General features: G+C 40.3%; 1 protein-coding gene across 1 annotated transcript; it reads right to left on the bottom strand.

Moving 5' to 3' along the window:
- Positions 1-4,595: 4,595 nt before the first annotated feature.
- Positions 4,596-23,340, bottom strand: HIGD1C (HIG1 hypoxia inducible domain family member 1C). Its single transcript, XM_033436296.2, is given in 4 exon segments — positions 4,596-4,660; positions 14,753-14,812; positions 14,815-14,886; positions 19,959-23,340. Coding segments are annotated over 4 exon segments (291 nt in total). The 5' UTR covers positions 20,053-23,340.
- Between the last annotated feature and the right edge of the window lie 2,607 nt (positions 23,341-25,947).

Raw genomic sequence — 25,947 nt, 5'->3', positions numbered from 1 at the left:
TCCTGGTTGTCGGTGTGCTTTGTGATTGTTATTTTCTTTGTTGCTTTTCTTGAGTTTTTTCCAGAGATATGATGGTATTTTCCAAAGAGCTTAACGCCTACGAACAGGAGCCAGAAATCACACTGAAACCAATGATCAGTTTTCCCTGCTGCATTGTAACTCAGCCCATTCTAGCATTTAAGTTGTAGGTATAAAAAGAATTCTAACATTTAACTTTGTAAGTCCCAACAGAAGATAATGGAGGTATTAGTTTTCTTTCTGATGTGTGTATAGTCCCACCATGTCTTTTCTTCCCACTTTTCCCATTAACACTCCAAACACCATTTCTAGGTCCAAAGTCTATTTCCCGGAGTGGCTAATATTTCTAACGCTGACTCTCCTAGGGAATGCTAAGCGTTTTAAGTTATATATACCAAGTATAATAGTATGAGATGAGAACTAGACTGGGACTTGGAAGATTTGTCCACATGTCACAAGCTGCCTGCCTACATGTGGCTTATAGATATTTTTTGATCCCCCTGTTCCTAACCAGGATTTTTTTTTCCATAAAATTTTTATAATAAAACATTTAGTATTTAAAACTTGAAAGTTTCTACATAACGATCTGATTGAAAAGTCAGAAGATTTTCAACATTGGGCCCACGTTCCTTCATGGAAGTGCAGTTGGCTTAAACTGAGTGGCAGCTATCCATTTTTTTTACATCTTTATTGGAGTATAATTGCTTTACAATGGTGTGTTAGTTTTTACTGTATAACAAAGTGAATCAGCTATACATATACATATATCCCCATATCTCCTCTCTCTTGCGTCTCCCTCCCACCCTCCCTATCCCACCCCTCTAGGTGGTCACAAAGCACCGAGCTGATCTCCCTGTGCTATGCAGTTGCTTCACACTAGCTGTCTATTTTACACTCGGTAGTATATATAAGTTCATGCCCAGCTATCCATTTTTAATGGAATATACTCCAGGGTGGCATCCATGCCTTCTTTCATTTCCTTCCAGCCCCAAAGGCATTGAGTTTGCAAACCCTGCAGCCTTTGTGTGTTTGAGCATCACTTTTCTCTTTCAGCGTAAAAATTGAATATCCAACCCCTCTGCCTTATTTTATTTTATTTTTTTCTGCCTTATTTTAAAACTTAGTACCTTTCAATAAGACTTAAAAAAATTCAGACATTGCCTATGTTCATTTATAATGATTTGATCCTCTAAGTGGCAGGGATTTTTTTCCAAGATGATACTTTCAAATTCCCTTATTTCTACTTCATGGCCCTTGAAACGTCTGATAAGAGCGGCATCCTTGCAACCTAGGTTAGAGACCTTCTGATCTCAAAAATGAAACTGAGTTAACGCCACTTATCAGCTTTTACTTGAAAAAGCGACTTAAAAAATGAGTTTCAGCGTTTTGGTTTCTTTATACAGAGACAGCAGTCTAGATGAATCAGTTTGTTGGATTTTCCTCCCTCCATGGGCAATTTCATTTCTCAGTAGTTTCACTACCAGAGAATAGTTGGGGAAAGAAAAAAAAAAGCAAAAAAGAAAATCCTGTTTTGCAACTCATAAAAAGATAAGGTGGTTGGTTAAACAGAGATTAAGTACTTGAGGAATTTCTGTAGCTTTTCTCCATTCTTTAACTGTATGTTACTAGGAACAGACTAGAGTTTACAAAAATTTATAAGTATACCCCTCAGGTCATATAGCTCCTGTAATCAGAAAATTTGATAATAAAGCAAACTGAATCATGCTAAAACCAGTAGAGAAGATTGATGTCTAAAGAGTGAGTCTTGGGTAAAGTTTTATGCTAAGTCAAGAATATTTAATTATTCTTTAATTTATGATTTACAAATCTGGATTTCTATGTTATGTGCTTATATAGATATTAATATATTCAATCTTTTTTTTTGGCCGTGCTGTGCAGCATGTGGGATCTTAGCTCCCCAACCAGGGATTGAACCCTCACCCCCTGCAGTGGAAGTGTGGAGTCTTAACCTCTGGATCGCCAGGGAAATCCCAATATATTCAATCTTAAGATTAACCTAGATGCATATACTCACTCAGTTCCTGGGGTTTAACACTGTGGAGTCAATTTTTTAAAAGGATGCTCTGACAGTGTATACCCAGAATGCTAGAAAAATGCAATTAAATAATGGTTACTGAGCAGCTGCTGCTACCTACCTGTGTGTTGGCTTAATATAAAAGGCAGTCAGAGCATATCCAGGCACATGCAATAGTTTAATTAGTCAGTGAGGCAGAGGTTACAGCAGATGATGAAAATAGCCTTCTCAGTTTTAAACATTGTGATATTAAGCCACCAAACCTTTGCCCCAGAAGTATTGTGCAAATTCAGGTACTGTATTTTATCTATTTATAAGGTCCTCCTGCAACGGCCTCCCCTCTTTACCCAGGCTAATGTGGGTAAATGGGCATCCTGCATACTTAACTTTTCTCCATACAAGATTTTACATTTTAATTTAAACATAATTTGTGAGCTCTCATGCATAATACTTTTTTTTTTTCTTTTTTTTGCGGTACACGGGCCTCTCACTGTTGTGGCCTCTCCCCTTGTGGAGCACAGGCTCTAGACGCGCAGGCTCAGTGGTCATGGCTCACGGGCCCAGCCGCTCCACGGCATGTGGGATCTTCCCAGACTGGGGCACGAACCTATGTCCCATGCATCGGCAGGCGGACTCTCAACCACTGCGCCACCAGGGAAGTCCCATAATACTCTTAATAAATATTTTTCATTGCTTTTTTCAAGCAATAAATATTTTACTTTAGTACTTTCAGAGTAAGATTATGACAAAATTCTGGAATCTCTTGGGTTTTGTGAGAAAAGCCCATTTCTGATTAAACACTTCAGTTAATCTATTTTTACTGCTGAGCATATATTGAGAGAGTGGGATCTTTCTGGTAGCCTGATTAGAAGTATCTTTTCATTGTGTAATCAACATGAAGGATGACATTTCTATTCCAGCCATCTTAAATTTTTCTGACTTTCATGGAACATATTAGAGCCAACTGCTGGAATATTTACCCTAGTAGAATAAAGTAGTTGGATTCTTTCCTTGCCTATTTTTTTTAATTAATTAATTTATTTTTGGCTGCACTGGGTCTTCGTTGCTACACGCGGGCTTTCTCTAGCTGCAGCGAGCGGGGGCTACTCTTCGTTGCAGTGTGCAGGCTTCACATTGTGGTGTTTTCTCTTGTTGCAGAGCACCGGCTCTAGGCGCGTGGGCTTCAGTAGTTGTGGCTCACAGGCTCAGTAGTTGTGGCTTGCAGGCTCTAGAGCAGAGGTTCAGTAGCTGTGGCACACGGGCTTAGTTGCTCCACAGCATGTGGGATCTTCCCGGACTAGGGCTCGAACCCATGTTCCCTGCAATGGCAGGCGGATTCTTAACCACTGCACCACCAGGGAAGTCCCTCCTTGCCTATTTTCTATGGAGGACAGTGTTGACTGAAACGTGTACTTGTTGGTGGCACTAGAAGAGCCTCATGATAGGTACAGATGGCAACTTTTAAAATAATTACCCTGTGCCAGTAGAGAAAAGTGTATATAATACACAGAACAGTGGGGAATGTCTAGAATGCGGATATATCTTCAGATCTTCCTGTGTCTTTCCCTTTCCAAACACTAGACTTCACCTTCCTGTCAGAGTATTCCTCCACTACAGGCATCAAGGAAGGGGAAATCAGCACCACAGATAATATTACAGTGTATTCTTGATTTTATCTTAGTGGGTATTTTTTTGTTTTGTTTTGTTTTCTTTCCCAGGCCTGGAGTCCGGGAATAAATCTGAGCGATGGCAGTTATGACTTCCACAAGGTCTAGCTTAGTTTTTAGAACCCTAGGGCAATTGCAGAGGAGTTTGATGCCACAGGTATACTTAACATTTAATATCTTCCTTGTTTCTTGTGTTTTCTACAGTGTCATACCAGATTAGCAGTAGCACTTCTGGACTAAATCCTTTTTTCCCTCAATACTGCCATCTGAGGGAAAAGGGATTTTTTTTAGCAATTTACCTTTGTACTCCTAGAAATACTTTCAACAAGTATAAAACTGAATACACAAATATTTAAATGTTAAGACCTTTACGTTTGTGGTAAAATAGTCGTTTTTATGTAAGAGTGAGGTGCACAGTGGTGAACCAGATTTAAATAACAACATGGCCATTCTCCTCTGATGTAATTTTTGCCCATTCTAGAAAGGAGTTTATGAAAGCCTTAATTACCTTGCCCTGTTTGTGGAGAATTAAGCTGTGAATAGAGCATCACATTTAATAGGGATAGAGAAAATTTTTCTGTAGCCACTATATAACTCCTAATTTTCAGATTGATTTGGCGTAATATAGATTATTTTCTGCCACTAACTAGAAAATAAAAATTTTAAAAGTCAGAAAATCATGGCCTAGCCTTTGAAAGACATCAAGAAGGATATTTTTGAGCTGACTCTGTTTGTTGATTTGGAAATCAACTTCTTAAACAGCTGAAGTCTATGAGAATTCCGGCTGAAACTTCTGCAGTATAATTTGCTACATATTAAAAATTCTTCATAATAAATAGGTTTCAGAAGCCTTCTTGTTTTTCTTGTCTGAAGCTTCATTTTTTGGACACATGGAAGGATCGAGGTCTAATATAATCCTTATACATAGAATAGAGAACACCTAGAAACCAAAAGATGTATATCAATAGAGTATCCATGGGAAACAAACACTGAATTTCTTCACTTGTATTTTTTCTAAAACCAACCTACAATTAAAAAACAAACAAACGCCCTCTATCTTATTAATTTTTGGCTTGGATCATATGAGTGACTCCAGGAAAAAAAACCAAAAAACAAATCTAAGAGCCCTTTGGGATCAGTATAAATCTGAATTTATGACATTACAATGACACCCTAAAGTTTGAATTTTAAAATATTGGTGAGAAAGGGAAGTGGGAAGGTTTGGCTAGATCTTGAGATAAAAACAATAGGCACTTCAACTTAGAAAACATCTATTCAGTGTCTGCTAGTACTCAGTATTCTGAAGAAAAGCAAGGTGAATGCATCGAATCCCTGCTTCTAGGGATTTACAGTCCAGTGGATGAATTGGCTATGTTTAGGCAGATGAGGTAAATGTACATCTTCCCCAAGGATGAGGTCCTAGGGCCATGCAGAAAGGGGGAGGTGGCCAGGGAAAATATCCTGAGGAAGAGAGGAGCTGCTTCAGTGAATTCCAGGGATATCAGCAAATGTTCATATCCAAAGCAAGTTAGGGGGCTTCCCTGGTGGCACAGTGGTCAAGAATCCGCCTGCCAATGCAGGGGACACGGGTTCGAGCCCTGGTCTGGGAAGATCCCACATCACGGAGCAACTAAGCCCATGCGCCACAACTACTGAGCCTGTGCTCTAGAGCCTGTGTGACACAACTACTGAAACCCGCGTGCCACAACTACTGAAGCCCGCGCACCTAGATCCCGTGCTTCGCAATGAGAAGCCACTGCAATGAGAAGCCCATGTGCCACAACAAAGAGCAGCCCCCACTCGCCGCAACTAGAGAAAGCCTGCACGCAAAAACAAAGACCCAAGGCAGCCAAAAATAAATAAATTTATAAAAATCAAACAAACAAATAAAGCAAGTTAGGGAGTCACAGATTTAAACTACAAGTCACCACTCTCCCCATCCATATCAATTGTCAAGGCATCAGCTGTCTAGTAGATTGTCTGAACTAAACCTTTACTTCATTTTCCTTCAGCTTTATTTCTGACACCTCCTATTAATACCTACAAAAAGTGCACAGAGCCTAAAGGGTAAGTTAGTTCTCATCTCAGTTAGATAGCAAATTAGATATCTGCACAAATAATTATTAACCTCTTGCCTACCTCTTAAATGTTGGTGTTCCCTGGAGTTCTGATCCCAACCCTTTTCTCACCTCATTCACACCTGTTGCTTCACTGGTAAGCAAGTTAGATCTCTCTTCTGAATGTGAGACACATGTATAGATTATATTATATGTGACATTTCCATATCCCATAGTTATGGCCTTTAAAATTGTATATAAGTAAATATGTTGAGCATGCCCTTCATAATGCACATTTATTTATAAACCATATAAATGTACTACGATCAGTCTGTATACTGGTAAAGCTTTTTTTGTTTTTGGGTTTTTTAGGCTATGCGGTGCAGCATGCATGCGGGATCTTGGTTCCTCGACCAGGGATTGAACCCGTGCCCCCTGCATTGGGAGTATGGAGTCTTAACCACTGGACTGCCAGGGAAGTCCCGCTTTTTTGTTTTTAAGATAAAAATATTTTCTTCCCATGTCCCCATGGACCTCCTTATACATCAACTAGGGTATGAGTACTGTAATTTAGAGACATCTTCCATAGGCATCTTAGTCAGTATAATATAAAAATAAGAGTTCAGGCTCTGGAATAGATTGCCCATGTTACTGTGAACAGGTAACCTTTCCTCTCTAAGCCTAAGTTTCCTTATCTGTAAAACAGATTATGACAGTACCTACCTCATTGAGTATTGTCCTTTAATAAAGACTTTGTCTGGTCATGAGCCCCTTGAGTCATACCTGAATTTATGCCGATTAGTGACTCATGGTGGACTCCTAGGTAGCTTCAGGATGTGGCTAGTCATGCCAGAAGACCAGCCATGATTAGACTTTCAGGGAGGGGAGTAGGACTGGAGACTGAGTTCAGTCATGTGGCCAGTGATTCAGTCAATCATGCCTACATAATGAAGCCCCAGTAAAAACTCTGGACACTGAAGCTCAGTGGAGTTTCTTGGTTGGTAAACACACGGATGTGCTGGGAGGGTGACATGCACCAATTTCACAAGGCGATATATATATATTTTTTTCACAGGGTGAGATTTTGAGTTTGGGACCCTCCCAGACCTTACCCTATGTGTCTATTTGGTCCTGATTTGTATACTTTATAATGAAACTGTAATTGTGAGCATGGTGCTTCCCTAAGTACTATATGTTCTTCTAGTGAAATATCAAACCTGAGGAAGTCTTGGGAAACCTTGAATTTGTAGCCAGTTGGTCAGAAGTGCAGGTGGTCTGGGAACCCCCAATGGCAGTGTCTGAAAGAAGGGCGGTGCTTTCAGGAACCATGTCCTTAAACCTGGGGCATCTGATGTGAGCTCCACGTGGTTGACATCAGTATTGAGTTGTCCTGCAATACACCAGGTGGTGTCCAAGTAGGTATTAAGATTAAATGAGATAATGATATATAAAGCAGAGTGACTTATACATCATAAGCACTCATTGTATGTTATTATTGTTTTATCCGATATGTACTCATCCTCTCACCAAACCTGTTCTTTCTTCTTCATTCTTTTTTTTTTTTTTTGCGGTACGCGGGCCTCTCACTGTTGCGGCCTCTCCCGTTGCGGAGCACAGGCTCCGGACGCGCAGGCTCAGCGGCCATGGCTCACGGGCCCAGCTGCTCCGCGGCATGTGGGATCCTCCCAGACCGGGGCACGAGCCCGTGCCCCCTGCATCGGCAGGCGGACTCTCAACCACTGCGCCACCAGGGAAGCCCCTTCTTCATTCTTTTTATGTGTGAAAGGCAAACCTTTCATCTGGTTGCCCAGACCAGAAACCTAGGAGTCATCCTTGATTCTTCCTTCCTTCCTTTTCCCAATCACTTAGTTGCTGAGTCCTCAGTATTTCTAGAATCCATCTCCTCTCTGTTGCCATTGCCACTGCCTTAATTCATATCCAATTCATCATCTAATTGGCTTCTGCCTTTTTTCTCCCCTCCTTTGCAAATCATCTCTAATCATTTTCCTTTTCCTCTTAACACTTTCTTCATGGTGATATAAATATGCATGGAAAATAGTTCATAAAACTTAAATGACCAGATTAACAGATAGTTGTAGAATGAACACCTGTAATTATGGGTCAAGAAGTAGAATATTACAGGCATCCTGGGAGCCTCCAGGTTTCCCTTTCTGATCATATTCCCCTCCCTTTTTCATAGGTAACCACTGTTCTGAATTTTATGATAAGAGTTTTCCTTGCCTTTATAGTGTGACAGTCTGTTTAGTATCCCTAAACAAACAGTTTCATATTGCCTGTTTCTGATCTTTCTGTACAGCAGGCATCTTTTTTTTTTTTGGCCGAGTGGCATGTGGGACCTTAGTTCCCCAACCAGGGTTCGAACCCACACCCCCTGGATTGGAGGCGTGGAGTCTTAACCACTGGACTGCCAGGGAAGTCTCCCAGCAGGCATCTTTTAGATGCTGTTCTGACTGTTACTCCCCTGTTTAAACCCTTCACTGTCTCACTTCATCTTTTTACTCCTCAACTAGCAACCATATAAATCTATTGGGGGATTTGTTTTAATTCAGTTTAACTAAGCTGTTACTGTGTTTTCCAGAATTCCCTTCCCTGCATAGTTCCAGGTTAGCTTGGCCATGAGAGACATTTTACTTGAGATTTGAAGGTGAAAGTTGAAGCAGGAGCTGCCAAATTCTTTTTGCACTTGGAAGGCTTGGTGCAGAGCACCAGGTGCTAGTACAGCTTGTGTATGTTGTTGTTTATCTGCTGGCTCACCTCGCTGTTGATGGGCAGCAGTCAGGCCCACAAATCCTTCAGCTCCTTCTGGATCTCCTCCATTAGCTTTTCTGGCTCCTGGGCCAGGTGTGGATTAGCTCCATGATAGAGCGTGCCAGCTTTTCCTAAAGGTCATGCCATGATCAAGGTTGGAGTCAGCAAGACTCGGACTCAAGTTTCCATTTGTCTTTGTGGGTTCCAGCTCACCCTTGCAGATTCTAGTTTAGTTTTCTTTCCCAATTGCTGCCTTGTTACCTTCAGGTGCCAGCATTAGAAATATAACCAACAACCTAACATGGACTGTTTAGCCAGCTCCCCAAATTGCTTAAGGTCATATCTCTATAATAAATCCCTTTTTATATATCACTACTAGTAGTTTTCCTTCTCTGATTGAACCTGACGTATCCAGAATTTGGTATTGGAAGCTTCCAGAGGAACATAACTCTGAGCATTGGTTCTCTGAATTGGTTCTGGGTTATCTGGAGTTGGTTCTCTGATCTGATTACATTTAAAGGTATTAATGGGCTTTTTTTTTCCCCTCCAGTGGCAAAGAGTATGCTAGCAGTCCATGGCATGTGGTAGCAAAACATTAAAAAAATTATCACCTTGCAGATACCCTTAATCAGGTGCCTATAGAAAGCAAGGCTTTGGATGATCAAGTATTTATTGTCATAGAACATTTAGTGGAAATAAGGAGTATAATAAGGTTAGTAACTTTTAAGTGTGCTGGAGAACTTGGGGAAACTATATGATGGGCTCATGGCTTTAAATTCCTAGCTCAAGGTCTTGTGAGGGACCTGAAAGCTTTATGACTTTCTAAAAAGAAACTCTTAACTCCTGTAGCCTTGATACTGGTATTTTCGAAAAATGTACACAGGGGCTAATCCTGTGAGTGACTAATCACAACACAAATTAAATTCCCAAACTCATAACACCTCTTAAGTTAAAGTTTAGGGCATTGGGGACTTCCCTGGTGGTCCAGTGGTTAAGACTCCACACTCCTAAAGCAGGGGGCAGGGGTTCGATCCCTTGTCAGGGAACTAGAGCCTGCATGCCGCAACTAAAAAAGACCCTGTATGTCGCAACGAAGATCCCTCGTGCTACAACTAAGACCTGGCGCAGCCAAATAAATAAATATTAAAAAAGAAAAAAAGTTTAGAGCACTGCTTTGGAAGGCGTGGGACTCTGAAAATTGGAATGGGGACATATAAGCAGATTTCAGTGAAACTGGGTCCTTGAGCCCCTATATCTTACTGAGACTCTTTTGCCAGTAGAAACAGTCCTTCCCTCTGTCTGAGAATGGCTGAAACTTGGACCAAAAAGTAGTCTCCACTAAATGAAGTTGAAATACCAGAACTTCCTTAGTATACTTCCATGGTACAGCAGTGATTCTTCTTTACTGGGGCAATTTTGTTCCCCAGGGAAATCTGGCAATGTCTGGAGACATGTTTGGCTTTCACAGCGCGGGTGGGTACCATTGGCACCAAGTGGGTAGAAGCCAGGGCTGCTGCTGAACATTCTGTAATGCACAGGACAGTCCTCCACAACAAAGAATAATCCAGTCCAAAATGTCAGTAGTGCTGAGATTGAGAAACTTTGCCATAAAGGAAGGTATCCAAAGGCTTAGGGAGATTGGAATGTTAGACTGGATTTATCCTGCTCACTCACCCCCTAAATATATCTCCTTCCTTCTCCAGAGCTCTGAGAAGTACATTTGTGAAGGCAGCCCTGCCCTCCTTGAAGAGGTCTATGGTAATGATTTCCTATAAGCCAGAAATGACAGTAGGAATTTCTGGGCTCCCTGAGTTCAGTAGGGATGATGGGATTGTGGGGTGGCAGGGGTCAAGCGGCAGCTTTTAATTGACAAAGACAAGGAAAGCATGATTACTGTAATGGGCAGCAAAGCCTAAGCAGTAATCAATATAGTCTAAGCCACAAAGATCTTTGGCATTTTGACTAATTGATCATGTTGTACCTAGAGTTGAAAGCGGTGAGCAGCATGTGAGCAGAAAAGCTCTAGGTCTGGCGAACAGAAATTTGACTTGAATCATCACAATAGAGAGCCATGGCCCCTCAACCAATTCCCAAATTTGAGTCAATTCGTAGACCCAAAGTCCCTGGAATTAACGAGAGGTCAGATCTCCTTAAGGAAAGACCCTGTTTCACAGCCAGAAATGCAAATACTATAAATCCTCCTTCTAGTCTTCCCCAAAGGCACCTATGACTATTCAGCAAGAGGAAGGGGAAATAATCACATTTGTGGGACATTGTTAAATATTGATTTTGAATTGATACTAATGCCTGGAGAATTAGTGTGTTCTACCAGTCGAACTAGGAGTTTATGGTCAGGTCAGTGGAGTTTTGCTGTGGGTCTATTTTACAGTTGGTCTGGTGGGTCCCTGAACCTACCTTATGTTATTTCCCCAGTTATGGAATGTGTAATTGGAGTAGACATACTCAGCAGCTATCAGAATCCTCACATTGGTTCCCTGACCTGGGGAGTAAGGGCTATTATGGTAGGAAAAGCCAAGTGTAAGCCATTGTTGGTTTTTTAAAAAATTAATTAATTTAATTAACTTATTTTTGGCTGCGTTGGGTTTTCATTGCTGTGTGCAGGCTTTTCTCTAGTTGCAGTGAGTGGGCTTCTCATTGTGGTGGCTTCTCTTGTTGCCGAGCACAGGCTCTAGGCACGTGGGCTTCAGTAGTTGTGGCACGTGGGCTCAGTAGTTGTGGTATGTGGGCTCAGTAGGTACAGCACACGGGCTCAGTAGTTGTGACACATGGGCTCAGTTGCTCTGCAGCATGTGAGATCTTCCCGGACCAGGGCTCAAACCCGTGTCCCCTGCATTGGCAGGCGATTCTTAACACTGTGCCATCAGGGAAGTGCAGTGTAAGCCATTCTAGATGCTTCTATTACCAAAGCAATACTGCATTCCCAGAGGGATTGTAGAGACTAGTGTTATCATCAAGGACGTTAAAGATGCCAGGGTGGTGATTCCTACCATATCTCCATTCATTTTGCCTCTTTGGCCAGAAGACAGATGGATCTTGGAGAATGATAATGGATTTCTATAAACTTTGCTATAGCAAATCAACACAATTTTTGCGATTTGTTTTGCAGCTATTAATCTGATTGATTGCTTTTTTCTGTATACCTTTTAGTAAAGACCATCAGAAGCAGATTGCTTTCATCTGGCAGGGCCAGCAGTATACTTTCAGTGTTCAGTCTCATGGCTCTGTGAACTCTCCAGCCCTATGCCACAATCTAGTCTGCAGGACCTGGATCATCTCTCTATTCCACAGGACATCATATTAGTCCATTACATTGATTTGATCTATCAAGGGTAAATTGTTACTATACTGGTAGGGTAAGGAGGAGTGTGTCTGGAATGTATACCTTCTGGGGCCTTTCTTAGCAGTCCCATGTCATGTGATTAAAGAAGGTGGAAAATTATACCCAGTACAGGAAGGATCATTAATGACCCAGATCATTTCAGAATGTTTGGGTCAACAACCCAGTCAAATAACCATGAATAGCCAAGGTGCTTTCGGAAGGCAAAGGGTGGATGAAATGGCCAGTGGAAAAACATAGTTATAATATGAGCCATGATCATCCGACCAGTTGCAGAAACAAAGACTGTGATAGTTATGAATATTTCTTCCTTTTTTTTTTTTTTTTTTTTGCGGTATGCGGGCCTCTCACTGTTGTGGCCTCTCCCGTTGCGGAGCAACAGGCTCCGGACGTGCAGGCTCAGTGGCCATGGCTCACGGGCGTAGCCGCTCCGCGGCATGTGGGATCTTCCCGGACAGGGGCACGAACCCGTGCCCCCTGCATCGGCAGGTGGACTCTCAACCACTGCGCCACCAGGGAAGCCCCCTTATTTTGATATGAATACACGTGTATACGGTCACCAATTTCTTTTTCTATTTGCCATTTCCATTTACCTACCATCTAATATAAGAAGTGTTAATAGTAGTTAACTTTATATCTCAGGATTTAAGTCACAGGATATCAAAAGGGAATATGACTCAGCTCAAAGATGAATCAACATCACCCAAAGATGGACAAAGGGATTTTGTATCCTCTTTTGGGAGAGAGTTAGCATGTTTTTGGTTATACAAGGGATGGTTGATTTTGCCATTGTCTTTATTTGAAGGTAAGTGTATTAAAAGAGGTGTATATGGATGCCAGGTTGACAAGGGATAGAAAGTGACGGATTTGTAATGTATCAACTTAGCTAAACTGTAACTAGATTTTCCAGAATTCCTTTCCTTTCATTCCCTGAAAAATTGCACGAGACATTTTGCGTGAGATTTAGAAGGTAGAAGTAAAGCAGCCAGCAAATTCTTTTGACCTGGGAAGGCACTGTTGCAGCATAGTTTTGCTTATCTGCTGGCCCACCTGGTTGGCATGGGGCAGCAATCAGGAGCGCAGCTACCATGGCTCCTGCTGAATTTCCTCTTTCACCTTCTCTGACTCCTTGGCCAGGTCCATGTTTAGCTCCAGGATGAGGGGCATCGGCTTTTTCTATGTCACTCCATCATCAAATTTGGAGGTTTAGAGATGGTGAGAAATCCATAAGGATTCCAGACCATCCTGTGTGTTTCAGCTCATCCTTGCAGGTTCCAGATTTTTCTTGCTTCTCTCACTTTTCATCTACCTTTTCTAACTGCTTGCTCTGCCCACTTCAGGTCCCAGATCCTGATACATAAGAAAGAGCCTCACAATTACATAAGTCCAAATACCTAAAATAAATCTCTTACTATATGTTACTACTCCTAGTTCTGCAGTCTCATCAAACACTGATTGATTCACCTACCATACCAAACTGTGTCGAGTTCCACTAACATGCCATGCTTCTGTGCCTTTGTTTTTTTCCTCTGCCTAGAATCCTGACCTCCTTCTCTGCTTAGTTAATTCCTCTACATTCTTGGCTCATCACATGGTTTGCATCCTTAGAGAAGCCTCCCTGGACTCTCAGCCCTAGTTAAATGCCTCTCCTTTGTGCTTGTGCTTCCGTAGCAACCTGTGTTAATCTTATTGTAGTACCTCTGACTTTATATTGTCTTCTCCTGCTCTTGATCTCTCTCCCTAAGGAGATTAAACTAGTTGAGGGTAGAGAGTTAGTTTCACTGCTGTATCTCTAGACCAGCACAGTGCCTTGCACATAGCTCATGCTCCTAAGTGTTTTCTGAATGATGAAAATGAGGCCTGTTACTTCATAGTAAAGTTTCTTGTTGTATTTTGTTCAAGACTCATATCACAGTTCATAGTAAAAAGATAATTACCATATAACTCCCTACAGGCAAGCCCCACACCCATCATCCCATAATCCTAGACCTACTCAGGCTGATTCTACTTTGCACAGCATGAAGGGGAGCTAAGGACATTGTGACTTGTTCTCATTAATGTAGATAAAAGTTTTAGGTAATTTAGGTCCCAAAGTAGACTCCTTGTTAGAACTAAATGATTTAGCTGTTGATATAACCTGAGTCAACCAGATAATTTTATACCCACTCTTTGGATTTGACTGTGTAAATATTGCTTAATTTATAGACTAATAAAAAATTACCTATTGCTCTGGCTTGGAACAGCTGAGTTATACAGGGTATAAACTATTCACTGCTCCTTTCACTATAGAGGATAACAGAAACTATAACCTAGTTCTCCACTGGGTTTTTCTTTTTTTAGATTGAAGTATAATTCACATACAATTTGAATTTATGTTGTACAACATAATGATTCTATATTTGTATGTATTGTGAAATGATCACAATAAGCCTAGTTAACATCTATTACCATATATACAGAATTTTTTTCTTGTGATGAGAACTTTTAAGATCTACCCTCGTAGCAACTTTCAAATATGCAATACAGTATTATTGACTATAGTCACCATGCTGTACATTACATCCCCATGACTCGTTTATTTTATAACTAGAAGTCTGTACCTTTTGCCTACTGAGGTTTTTTTTTTTTCAGTGCTTAAAATACCAAGAGATTAAGCCTATAACTGGGCAGCAACCTCAACCAAGTGAAAATCACTGTCTTTCTTACCCTTCCTCCTCCATTACATCATCTTGACCCAATATTCATGAATGAACATGAATGAATAAATAAAAATACTAATATGAATGGATGAATAAATCAGAATACTCTCAAAGACAGCTGAACACAAGATACAAATTAAGCAGGTTACCTAGAGTCACAGCTCTTACAACAAATCCTTGGGCAGCAACTCTCATGTGAATAAGATGATGGACATTTTCTGATCTCTTCCGTATTTTAACTTGTAAAGACCATAGGACCCCACAGTCATAAAGCCTGCTATCCCTGTAAATTAAAAAAGTAGGGATTATATAAATAGCAGGCTAAAATTCCCAAGAGCTTAGAGAATTGAATAAAAGACTGTGCAAGGGATCAGTACCTGGAAGATAAGCAGGCAAGATACCAAAGGATACTTCACTCATGGATTCAATATTTGCAGTTTTGACTCTTCCCAGAAAAACCTGAATTGTATACTATAGTAACTTGTCTAGTAATTTCTAATTTTCCTGAGGCATGGCTTCAGATTTATAGGCTGCAAGCCTTTTATTTGGGGCAAGTCACTTAACCAGTGAGTGAACCAACCAAGATCTCAGCATTCATAGCTTTTGGGTGTTTGGCTTTATTCCTCTCTACTTGTTATTAAATAAGGAGTAAATCTAGTAAAGTGAAAGAAACTTTACTCTTCTGTGAAAATGAGATATTAAATTTTAATGAGAGGTAAAAAGGTCTGAATAGTTGCATGAGAAGTATGTGACTCTGGGAAGAACTGTGATTCTAGAAAATTCCAGAAGCCCATACAAATATTTCTGTATTCACTACATATGTCAAGGGGTGAATATACTGCTGGGACAACCAAGATTCTGTGTAATTCACTCTAAAACAGAACACTGAATAGGAATCAACTGAATAGGGAAAATTCTAGAAAGCGATTTGAAACACTGTGAGAACTTAACCCATGACAAATCAAGATAACAAAATAACAGATAAGGGAAAAACTATTCGAACTAATTTGGATTTGTGTCTTACACCAGACCCTACAAAGAAAGTCTGGATGGGTTAGAATTAAATATGAAAATAAAAATATCAACAAAATCTAGAAGAAAATAGAACAGCATATTTATAACATCTAAAAGGGGGTAAGGTAGACTTAAAAAAAGTGACAAGGACAAAAATGCTATATTTTGACATAAGAGTAAAGGAAACTTTTGCATAATAAAAGTGTGGCTCTATTCTGGGGGATCTCTCTTCTCTCCTATTGATTTATGCATCTATCCCTTCATCAATACCACACTGTTGATTACTCTATATATTAAGCCTTAGTATCTGGTAGGAGTGATTCCTTCCACTTAATACTTTTTTTAAAATTATTATTAAAGGTATCCATCCTTGAGATCAACTGCCTTTTTTTTTTTTTAATTTATTAAATTTATTTATTTTTGGCTGCGTTGGGTCTTCGTTGCTGTGTGCAGACTTTCTCTAGTTGTGGTGAGTGGGGGCTACTCTTCGTTGTGGTGTGCAGGCTTCTCATTGCAGTGGCTTCTCTTGTTGTGGAGCATGGGCTCTAGGCGCCTGGGCTTCAGTAGTCCTAGCACGCCATCTCAGTAGTTGTGGCTCGCAGGCTCCAGAGCACACTCTCAGTAGTTGTGGTGCACGGACTTAGTTGCTCCATGGCATGTGGAATCTTCCCGGACCAGGGCTCGAACCTGTGTCCCCTGCATCGGCAGGCGGATTCTTAACCACTGCACCACCAGGGAAGCCCTACTTAATACTTTTTCTTAAAAGAGGTAGTCTTAGCCATTCTAGAACTTTTGCCTTTATATAAATTTTAGAATAAGCTTGTTTCTGTCTACAAAAAAACATTGCTGGGATTTTGATAGGAATTACAGTAAACCCATAGATGAGTTTGGGGAGAATTGACATCTTTATTGAGTCTTACAATCCACGAACACAATAGTCTCTACATTTATTTAGTTCTTCTTTGATTTCTTTCATTAGCATTTTGTATTTTTTCAGCGTACAGATTCTGTACATGTTTTGTTAAGCTTATACCTAATCATTTCATTTCTTCAGAGCGATTGTAAATGGTCTTATGTCTTTAATTTCAGTTTCCGTATGTTGTTAGTATATAGAAATGCAATTGATGTTTATGGACGATAGCAAGTTTTGATTAACTATTGGCACATGTTTGTCTCTGTGGGTGGGTGAGGATACATTTATTCTCTCAGAGTATACTTAATAAGTGGAAATAAGAATCAGAGTAAATAATCACATTTATATGTATATTTTGTAGGCTGATTAGTAATAAGTGAAATTGAAATAAAAATGACAAACATAAAAACAGCAAAAAACAAATAACAGTTAAAACGACAATGGCAGGTACATTGAGAAACAGGTACAATGCTGAAAGCTCTGTAAGTTTAGCCAGATCTTTCTGGAAAGATCTCTGGAGACATATAATAAGTGACATTAAACTGAACATGCTTCCTGCCCTGGAAATTCTGCTTTGGGGACATACTCCAAGGAAGTAAGCAAAAGAAAAGTCAAGAAGTTGACACAAAGATGTTTGTGGCTACATTATGTATGAGGAAAAACTAAACCCAAATGGCCCAAACAGAGGGAAAACTACCATAGCTATAAAAAAATTACAAGTATAGGAAGTACTAATATACAGAAATGTACTATGAAATGTTACGTGAAAGAGGCAAAAACAAATAATCTATCAACACAGAGTTTAAATACATGTAATGTACACACAGACCTTAACAGTATTCATAAGATTTTAAATAATATGAATAAATTATAATGACAGAAGTTAAGACAACAAATTAAAATGTTCTGTAAATTATTGACAGGATACTCTGTCTTGCAGCAGAAAATACTTAGGAGATATTCTTAATAAAACAATAGCTAACAAACTATTCAATAATATATATACAAATTTGATCAGATATTTTTCTAGGAAAAACTTGGCTCTCTTCCCTTATCAAATCAATACTCTGTTCTAACTGAAATTTGTTTTGTTTCTTTTAGAGATTAAAGTCAGCACCTTTACTGTTTTCCATACGATGTCTCTGTAGATTGAATATAACTGAATTTAGCTGGAAACACTTTTCTCTTTCTACTTTAATCACGCTAAATGTCTCTGGAAAAACAATTTAATTTCCAACAGGCACAGTGATTAATCTCTGTTCATTACAGTGATCTGCTCAAGTGGCACTGAGTCCTTGAATTGTTTTGTTAGTTAAAAATGCTAAAGAAGAGGAATAAATCACTACAAAATTATTTGCCTCCATTTCTTGTGCCATTACAAGCCTTAATCAAATTAAGTGGAACTTTCAAACACAGAATATTACTATAAAGTAAAATTTTGATTCTTTTTGATATGTGAATAATGACACATAAAGTTGCTAGGTTTGTAGTGGTATTTAATGGAAACATATGACTTATAACTCTTTAGAGGCTTTTGTGGAATTAATCACAAAGTTATGTACGTCTGATTTGTATATATATTTTTAAAACAATTTTATTGAAGTATATTTGTTTTACAATGTTGTGTTAATTTCTGCTGTACAGCAAAGTGATTCAGTTATTATATATATATATTCTTTTTCATACTGTTTTCCATGATGGTTTACAACAGGATATTGAGTATAGTTCCCTGTATGTACATCTGATTTAAATAAGTTATTTTAATAGTTTCCAGACAAAGAAAGCACAAGGAAAGAGGCATGGCTGAAGTATTAAATAATAATGCCTAGGGCAGCTAAAGCATCCGAAAGAGAAAGAAGAGAAAGCTTAGATTTTAAAACATAATATTGGTGCTTAGATTTTGTGGGGTTTTTTTTAAGTCCACATACATATAGTATTTGTTTAAAATGTAAACATATCAAATATGTGTTGGGAAAGGATAAAGAGGCTAAGACTCCAGGTATAATTAGAATAATACTTCTTTAACCTGGAGTTTACTTAACCATCAACCTCAGCATCTGGAACACATCAGGAAGCCAGCAACAAGCCACAGAGCATGCACACCACAAAGTTCATGCTCTCAAGTGTACAGGTAGGCCCAGGCTTTCATTCAGAGCTTCTTTACTCTGAATTGACTCATGGTTCTTTTAAGCGTGGGTATCTAGCTTCTGACACCACAGAACATTAGAAGCAGAAGTTTCTGATGGTACCCAACAGTAATGGAAGAAACAGAAAAGTCTATAAGCATCGACACAAGAACTTAAAGTTTGGAGTTGAGGGCTTCCCTGGTGGCGCAGTGGTTGAGAGTCCGCCTGCCGATGCAGGGGACACGGCTTCGTGACCCGGTCCGGGAAGATCCCACATGCCGCGGAGCAGCTGAGCCCGTGAGCCGTGGCCGCTGAGCCTGCGCGTCCGGAGCCTGTGCTCCGCAACGGGAGTAGGCCACAACAGTGAGAGGCCTGCGTACCACACACACACACACAAAAAGTAAAGTTTGGAGTTGATTAGAGAACAAAGAGACATGTAAATCTTCCTCAACTCATGACAGGGTTACACCTTGAAAAACCCATCATAAGTTGAAAATACTGTAAGTCAAAAATTCATTTAATACACCTCACCTATTGAACATTATAGCTTAGCCTAGCCTACTTTAAATGTGCTTGGAATACTTACATTAGCCTGTAGTTAGGCAAAATCATCTAACACAAAGCCTATTTTATAATACAGTGCTGAATATCTCATGTAATTTATTGAATATTGTACTGAAAGTGAAAAACAGGATGGTTGGGTACAGAGTGGTTGTTAAGTGTATTAGTTGTTTACCTTCATGATGGCGAGGCTGACTGGGAGCTGCCACTGCCCAGCATCATAAGAGAGTATCATACTACATATTGCTAGGCCAGGAAAAGATCAAAGTTCAAAGTATGGTTTCTATTGAATGCGAATTGCTTTGTCATCATCTTAAAGTCAAAAAGTCGTAAGTTGAGGACCGTCTATATACATCTCAATAGTCTCTAATAGGCTCTGTATAATAAACTGATACTGCAGCTGCTGATTCTGAGTCATTACAGAAAAGTTACAGTCCATTCAATCAATCCTATTTAGATTGGCTGGGAACTAGTAATTTTCGATAGACTGCTAATCAAAATGGATTAAACAGAATAAAAAAATTGATGCTTCATAATAATAAGAGTTAATATTTACTGAGGATTTGCCATACACTAGAAACTGTGTTGAAAGTGTAACTCATTCATGCATAGAAAGGGTTAGCTCCAAATATCTGAAAACATTTAATTATATAAACTATTTCAATACTCAAAGATACTGGGTAAGGCATTATTGTTTTATTAGAAACAGCTTCACAGTATCCAGTCAAGGCTTGTACTTACCTACAGGGACAAAGGGGGAATCTCTAGATTTCCTGATCAGTCGGGATAACAGGCCTTCGTCCTCATCTGCTGACCGCTGGTTATCTGAAGACATTTTTCTCTCTAGTAACAGTAGGGGATAATCAAAAAGAATCTGTTTCCGTCTCCCAATATACTCTTATGTGTTCTTCTGTCTTCATCTGCTTGACATGCTTGTCTTCTCAACTGAAATAAAGTTATCTTTCCTTCACCCTTTGCATTGTGGAGTTCTTTCATTTTGTTTAGGGGTGGAGGAAAGAAGAATATACAAAGAGGTAAATGATGATCAGATTCCATGAATACAGAGTAAAAACACAGATCATAAGTGTGTTATTCAGTCCCCTTTCACTGCTTGGCATTTGAAATCATTGGGAACCTCAGAACTTCCACAAACGGTAAGAACACAGAGTTTCTTTCACAAAATATAGTTTTAAAGAATGATGGCAGTGCCAACATAGGCAAAAATACCTCCAGATTTACAGGTGATGGGAGAATGATCACTCCAGTGCTGCAGAATGTGTAGGGCATTATAAAGCACCTACCATGTACCAGATGCTATGCTAGACAATGGAAATAATCTTCCTTGTCTGCACAGGATGAATGAGGAAACTAGCAAGAGCAACTATAATCACAATCAACATGGTCTGGCAGTACCTCAGTCTGTTATCCGTGCAACCCTCTATTTTCAACCCTCAAAATTCAAATATGGAGGCTTCATTCTACAAATCAGCTTTCATCAGAAAATGTAAGCCGGTAAGTGGAAGAAGCACAATACCTTTGGCGTACTCCACCACCTGCAGCCTGTTTCCTGGTGTTCGTTCAGCTGGAAGCCATAGATCAGAACAGGCTTTGTTAGGCCAGGACACGTTTACGTGCAATTTCCAGCTAATTGATAATGGGAAAGCCCAGAATCCTCCCCTCACCAAGGGGGCGTGGCCGGCTGGTATTGGCCATAGCCCAGGCTGGAAACTCACTGGTAGCGGCACCTGGACCACAAACAAGAGGCTTTCCAAGATAATATTCAAGGAAACATTAGGCTTTTGAAGAAGATGCCTTTCCTTCTCCCTTCACAAGGACGCTCCCAACATCCGTCTGTGGCTTTGAATCCCGCTACCCAACTCCTGGGCCCGAAATTGAAGGGAAAGTTGGTGCAGGGTTACAACACTGGGTTTGTAGGTGGGAGTGGGGGTTAGCCTTATGAGGCCAAGATTCTTGTGGTTTTTTAGTGCGCTTGCCAGAGGGGCGCCCACTGTGGCCGGGATCCGGGACTGAGACGCCGCGAGCCTGCACCAGCTCGCCTGATGGCCAGACCGTCGCACCTGGCGGCTCCACGGGAGCCTAGAGCTGCACGCGCGCCCTGCCGGGAAGGACGTGATGTCACTGCGTCCCCGGCCAATCCGAGGGCAGGGCGGGCCGGCACGGGAAGACGCAGAGCGAGCTGCTGCCATGCGCCTGCGCGCGGAGATTGAGGCTAAGCTGGCTTTCCCGGCGGGTGGTGGTGGACGACCCCTTCGCTGCTGTTGTGAAGGTGCACCCTTGAGCCCCTTGAGGCCTCGAAGAAGTTCGGACTCACCGCCTCCGTCTGACTGCAGCCACAGAGACCTCAGGATGAGGGCAGAGGACCAGGTAGCGTTCACGCTTTTTCCTTGTAACTTTTAATTATTAAATAATTTTAGATTTACAGAAAAGTTCCCAGAATAATACCCCAAAAATGTGTATCTGACACTTAGATACCCCTTTATTAACATTGCGCCACATTTGCTTTATCATTTCTCTCTAGATGCGATTTCTTCCTTCCTTCCTTTATATGAAACACCTGAGAGAAAGCTGCACCGATAGGCCTATACCCCTATATACGTTGTGTGCATTTGGGGAATTCTCTTACATAACCATAGTACAATGAGCAAAATCAGGAAACTAACATTGCTATAATACTATAATGTAAAGATTTTATTCATAGTTCACCAGTGGTCCCAATAATCCTTAATAGCAAAAAAGAATTTTTTTTCTGGTCTAGGATCCAATCAAGATTACATATTGCATTTGGTTGTCAAGTCTCTTTAGTGTCCTTTAATCTGGAACATTTCCTTAGTCGGTGTATTACTCAAGGTTCTCCAGAGAAACAGAATTGATAGGATATATATATACACATACATATATGTATATATGTATACCTGATCGAAGATATGCATATATACATATGTATGAGGAGATTTATTGCAGGAATTGGTTCACGTGGTAATGGGGACAGAGAAGTCCCAGGATCTGCCACCTGCAAGCTGGCAATGGTCTAAGTCCCTGTCCAAGTCCAAAGGCCCGAGAAGTAGGAGCACTGATGTCTGAGGGCTGGAAAAGGTAAATGTCCCAGCAGCTCAGGCAGAGAGCAAATTCACCCTTACTCTGCCTTTTTGTTTTACTCAGGCCCTCCATGGGTTGGATGGTGCTAACCCGCATCAGTGAGGGTGATCTTTATTAAGCCTATCAATTCAAATGCTAATCATCTGAAAATACCCTCACAAACCCATCCAGAAAAAATGTTTTACCAGCTTTTTCGGCATCCCTTAGCCCAGCTAAGTTGTCGCACAAAATTAACCATCACAGTTGTCTTTTGTCTTTCATGACCTGATACGTTGCCAATGCAGGCCAGTTATTTTGTAGGATGTCTCTAACTTTAAGTTTTATCTGATGCTTTCTCATCATTAGATTGAGGCTATGCATTTTTGGCAGAATATCACAGAAGTGATGTTGTGTCTTCTTGGCTTGTAATATCAGGAGGCACATAAAGTCAGCTTGTGTGGTGGTAGTAACTTTTATTCGATATTCTGCTGATAGATGTCTAACAGCTGGATCTGCAGGGGAAAAAACCCCTTGTTGGTAATATTTGCCGATTTCCATGGTATAAATACTCCCACCCTGGTCGATTTCAAGCTACTGTCGTATAGTCACTGCACGCAAAATTGGGAAGAGATGTGACTCTTCTGAGTTGGTGTGAAGTTGGCTCTAGCATACCACTGCTTTGATCACTTGGTTTAAGGTGGTGTCTGCCTGTTTCCCCACTGTAACGTTACTATTTTTTCCCTTTATAATTAATAAGTATTTTGTGAGGAGATACTTTTTTTTTTTTTTTTTTGTGATACGCGGGCCTCTCACTGCTGTGGCCTCTCCGCCGCGGAGCACAGGCTCCGGACGCACAGGCCCAGCGGCCATGGCTCACGGGCACAGCCGCTCCGCGGCGTGTGGGATCCTCCTGGACCGGGGCACGAACCCACATCCCCTGCATCGGCAGGCGGACTCCCAACCACTGTGCCACCAGGGAAGCCCGAGATTCTTTAATATTATATAAATATGCTGTTATTTATCAGATTTTTACCCATTAATTTCAGCACACAGTGATGATCCTTGCCTGGATCAATTAATATTATGTTTGCCCAATGGTAATTTCCGAAATCCATCATTCCTTTTATATTTTTCAATTGGTATTCTACTATAAGAAATCGCTTTCCCTCCTTCCCTGTTTAATTATTCATTTATTTATACCAGTTTGGACTCATGAATTTCCATTTTATTCAGTAGCTTATAATTCATACCATAATTAATTTATTTTGATGGCCAAATTGTCCTAGATTTGGCTAGTGGGAGCCCCTTCAAGCTGGCTCTCCTATGTCCTATTGACATGACACTGTCATTCTTCAAACACTTCTTTAAATCCTGGTGTAGCAAGTTGTTCCAGGCTGAACGTGTAATTTTTCTCCCCTAGCCCTGAAATCAGCCATTTCTTCAAGGAGTCCTGATTTATTTTAGTGGAGAATGATACTTAGAAAACAAGTTTTGGGAACTAGAGGTTCTCATTGTTACTGGAGTGTCATTACTTCTAGGTCCTCTTAGCAGAGTTAGGATTTATATCTCTCTCTGTTTTTATTCCTATAAAGCTTTGTCAAAACCATGAATTCATAGTAATGTCTTCAGTTTCAGTCCAATTCCACAGTGTTGATTCCAGTCTTCCCCTTTTCATATTTGTGATTTCTTTTCCTGACTGTGAGAGACCTGACTCCCACTATCCTCAGTATATTCATCTGCTTTATTCTAGACAAAAAAAGTAGTTTCAGAATTTCTAACCCATACCTCTGTGAAAAACAAGCCTATGAAATATTTTTTATAGTTCTTTTTGTCAAAGGAATACAGTCAAAATACTGTCTTCAAAAATCTCTTGGATTGAAAACATATGTCTACACAAAAACTTGTTCACAAATGTTCATAGCATCTTTATTCACAATAGCCAACAAGTGGAAACAACCCAAACATCCATCATTTGATGAATGGAGAAATAAAATGTGATATATGCATCAATGGAATATTATTTGGCCATAAAAAGAAATGAAGTACTGATACATGCTACATCATAGATAAACCTCAAAAACATGCTAAATGAAATAAGCCTGTCACAAAAGACCACATATTGTGTGATTCCATTTATGTGAAATGTCCAGAATAGGCAAATCTTTAGAGACAGAAGGTGGTTGCCTAGGGCTGTGAGACAGTGGGGGCGGGGAAATAGGGAGTGACTATTAATGGGTACAAAGTCTTTTTAGGGGGTGATGAAAAGTGCTTTAAAAATAGATTGTGATGGTGGTCACACAACTCCGAATATACTGAAAACCACTGAATTGTATACTGTAGGTAAATGTTATGATATATGAACTATATCTCAAAACTGTTGTTAAAAAAATAAGTTACTTGGATTAAGTTTTTCCTCCTCCATCAATGTGGTTAGCACTCATTTGAAATACATTTCGGCGTTTTTTTATTTTTCCATTTTAGAGGTCCCCTCATTTTTCATTTTATTTTATGTAAGACATTCTTTTACCTATTTTATATAAAACATAAACATGATTCCAAAAATCAAAACTATACAAAGGGTGGGCTTCCCTGGTGGCGCAGTGGTTGAGAGTCCGCCTGCCGATGCAGGGGACACGGGTTCGTGCCCCGGTCCGGGAAGATCCCACATGCCGCGGAGCGGCTGGGCCCGTGAGCCATGGCCGCTGAGCCTGCGCGTCCGGAGCCTGTGCTCCGCAGCGGGAGAGGCCATGGCAGTGAGAGGCCCGCGTACCGCAAAAAAAAAAAAAAAAAAGAAAGAAATCTTCCATAAAAAAATAACTTGGCAAAGCTCTCATTTTTGTACCTGACAATAAAACATTGGCACCTGCGATGAGATGAGATGCACTTGCTTCAGCTACTGCAAATAACTTCTACAGGGAATGTTACAGATACAGACAAGATTTTCTAAGTACCTCTAATCTTGGCTCCCATCTTACCTGTCAAGCTAAGCAGGTAGTATTAAGACTATAAAAGAAGTAGCACTCCGTTCAAATTCTATGTCACCTCTTAGGTTACAGGAACAGATTATTAACTCTGATCCCAGAGGAAGAGCTTTTTTTCTATTTTATTGTCCCCCAAAGCTTAGGAACAAAGAAATCTAAAAACTTTTTTTTTTTTTTTTTTTTAAATCAAAGGCTGGACTTCCCTGGCAGTCCAGTGGTTAAGACTCCACGCTTCCACTACAGGGGGCATGGGTTTGATCCCTGGTCGGGGAACTAAGATTCCACCCACAGGCCATGCAGCATGGCCAAAAAAAAAAAAAAAAAGCAAAGGCTGAAACAGTAAGATAAATACACATTTATTTATAAATATAAATGATGCCATATACCAAACTGCTTGCCAATGCATACAACCTCATCTGCCCAAATATTATTAATAAAAGTGGGAGGAAACACTGGAGAAAATGGACAATATTAATAAACTGTTAACCTGTCAGCCACAAAGCTGGGAAAAGTGTTGAGGTGTCAGTTGACAGATGGCCCTAAATTCAAAGTTGAGCAGTTTAAATTCAGTCTTAAATTCAGTATTCTGGAAATTATGAGCTCATGCTCAGGAAGGGGTGATGAAGGCGTGGAGCCATGGAGACCAGTTTGAA

Source organism: Orcinus orca, chromosome 11 (genome assembly GCF_937001465.1).
Source record: "Orcinus orca chromosome 11, mOrcOrc1.1, whole genome shotgun sequence".
Lineage (NCBI taxonomy): Eukaryota > Metazoa > Chordata > Mammalia > Artiodactyla > Delphinidae > Orcinus > Orcinus orca.
The sequence above is the reverse complement of the archived record's forward strand: the minus strand, read 5'-3'. Positions and strand labels throughout refer to the sequence as shown.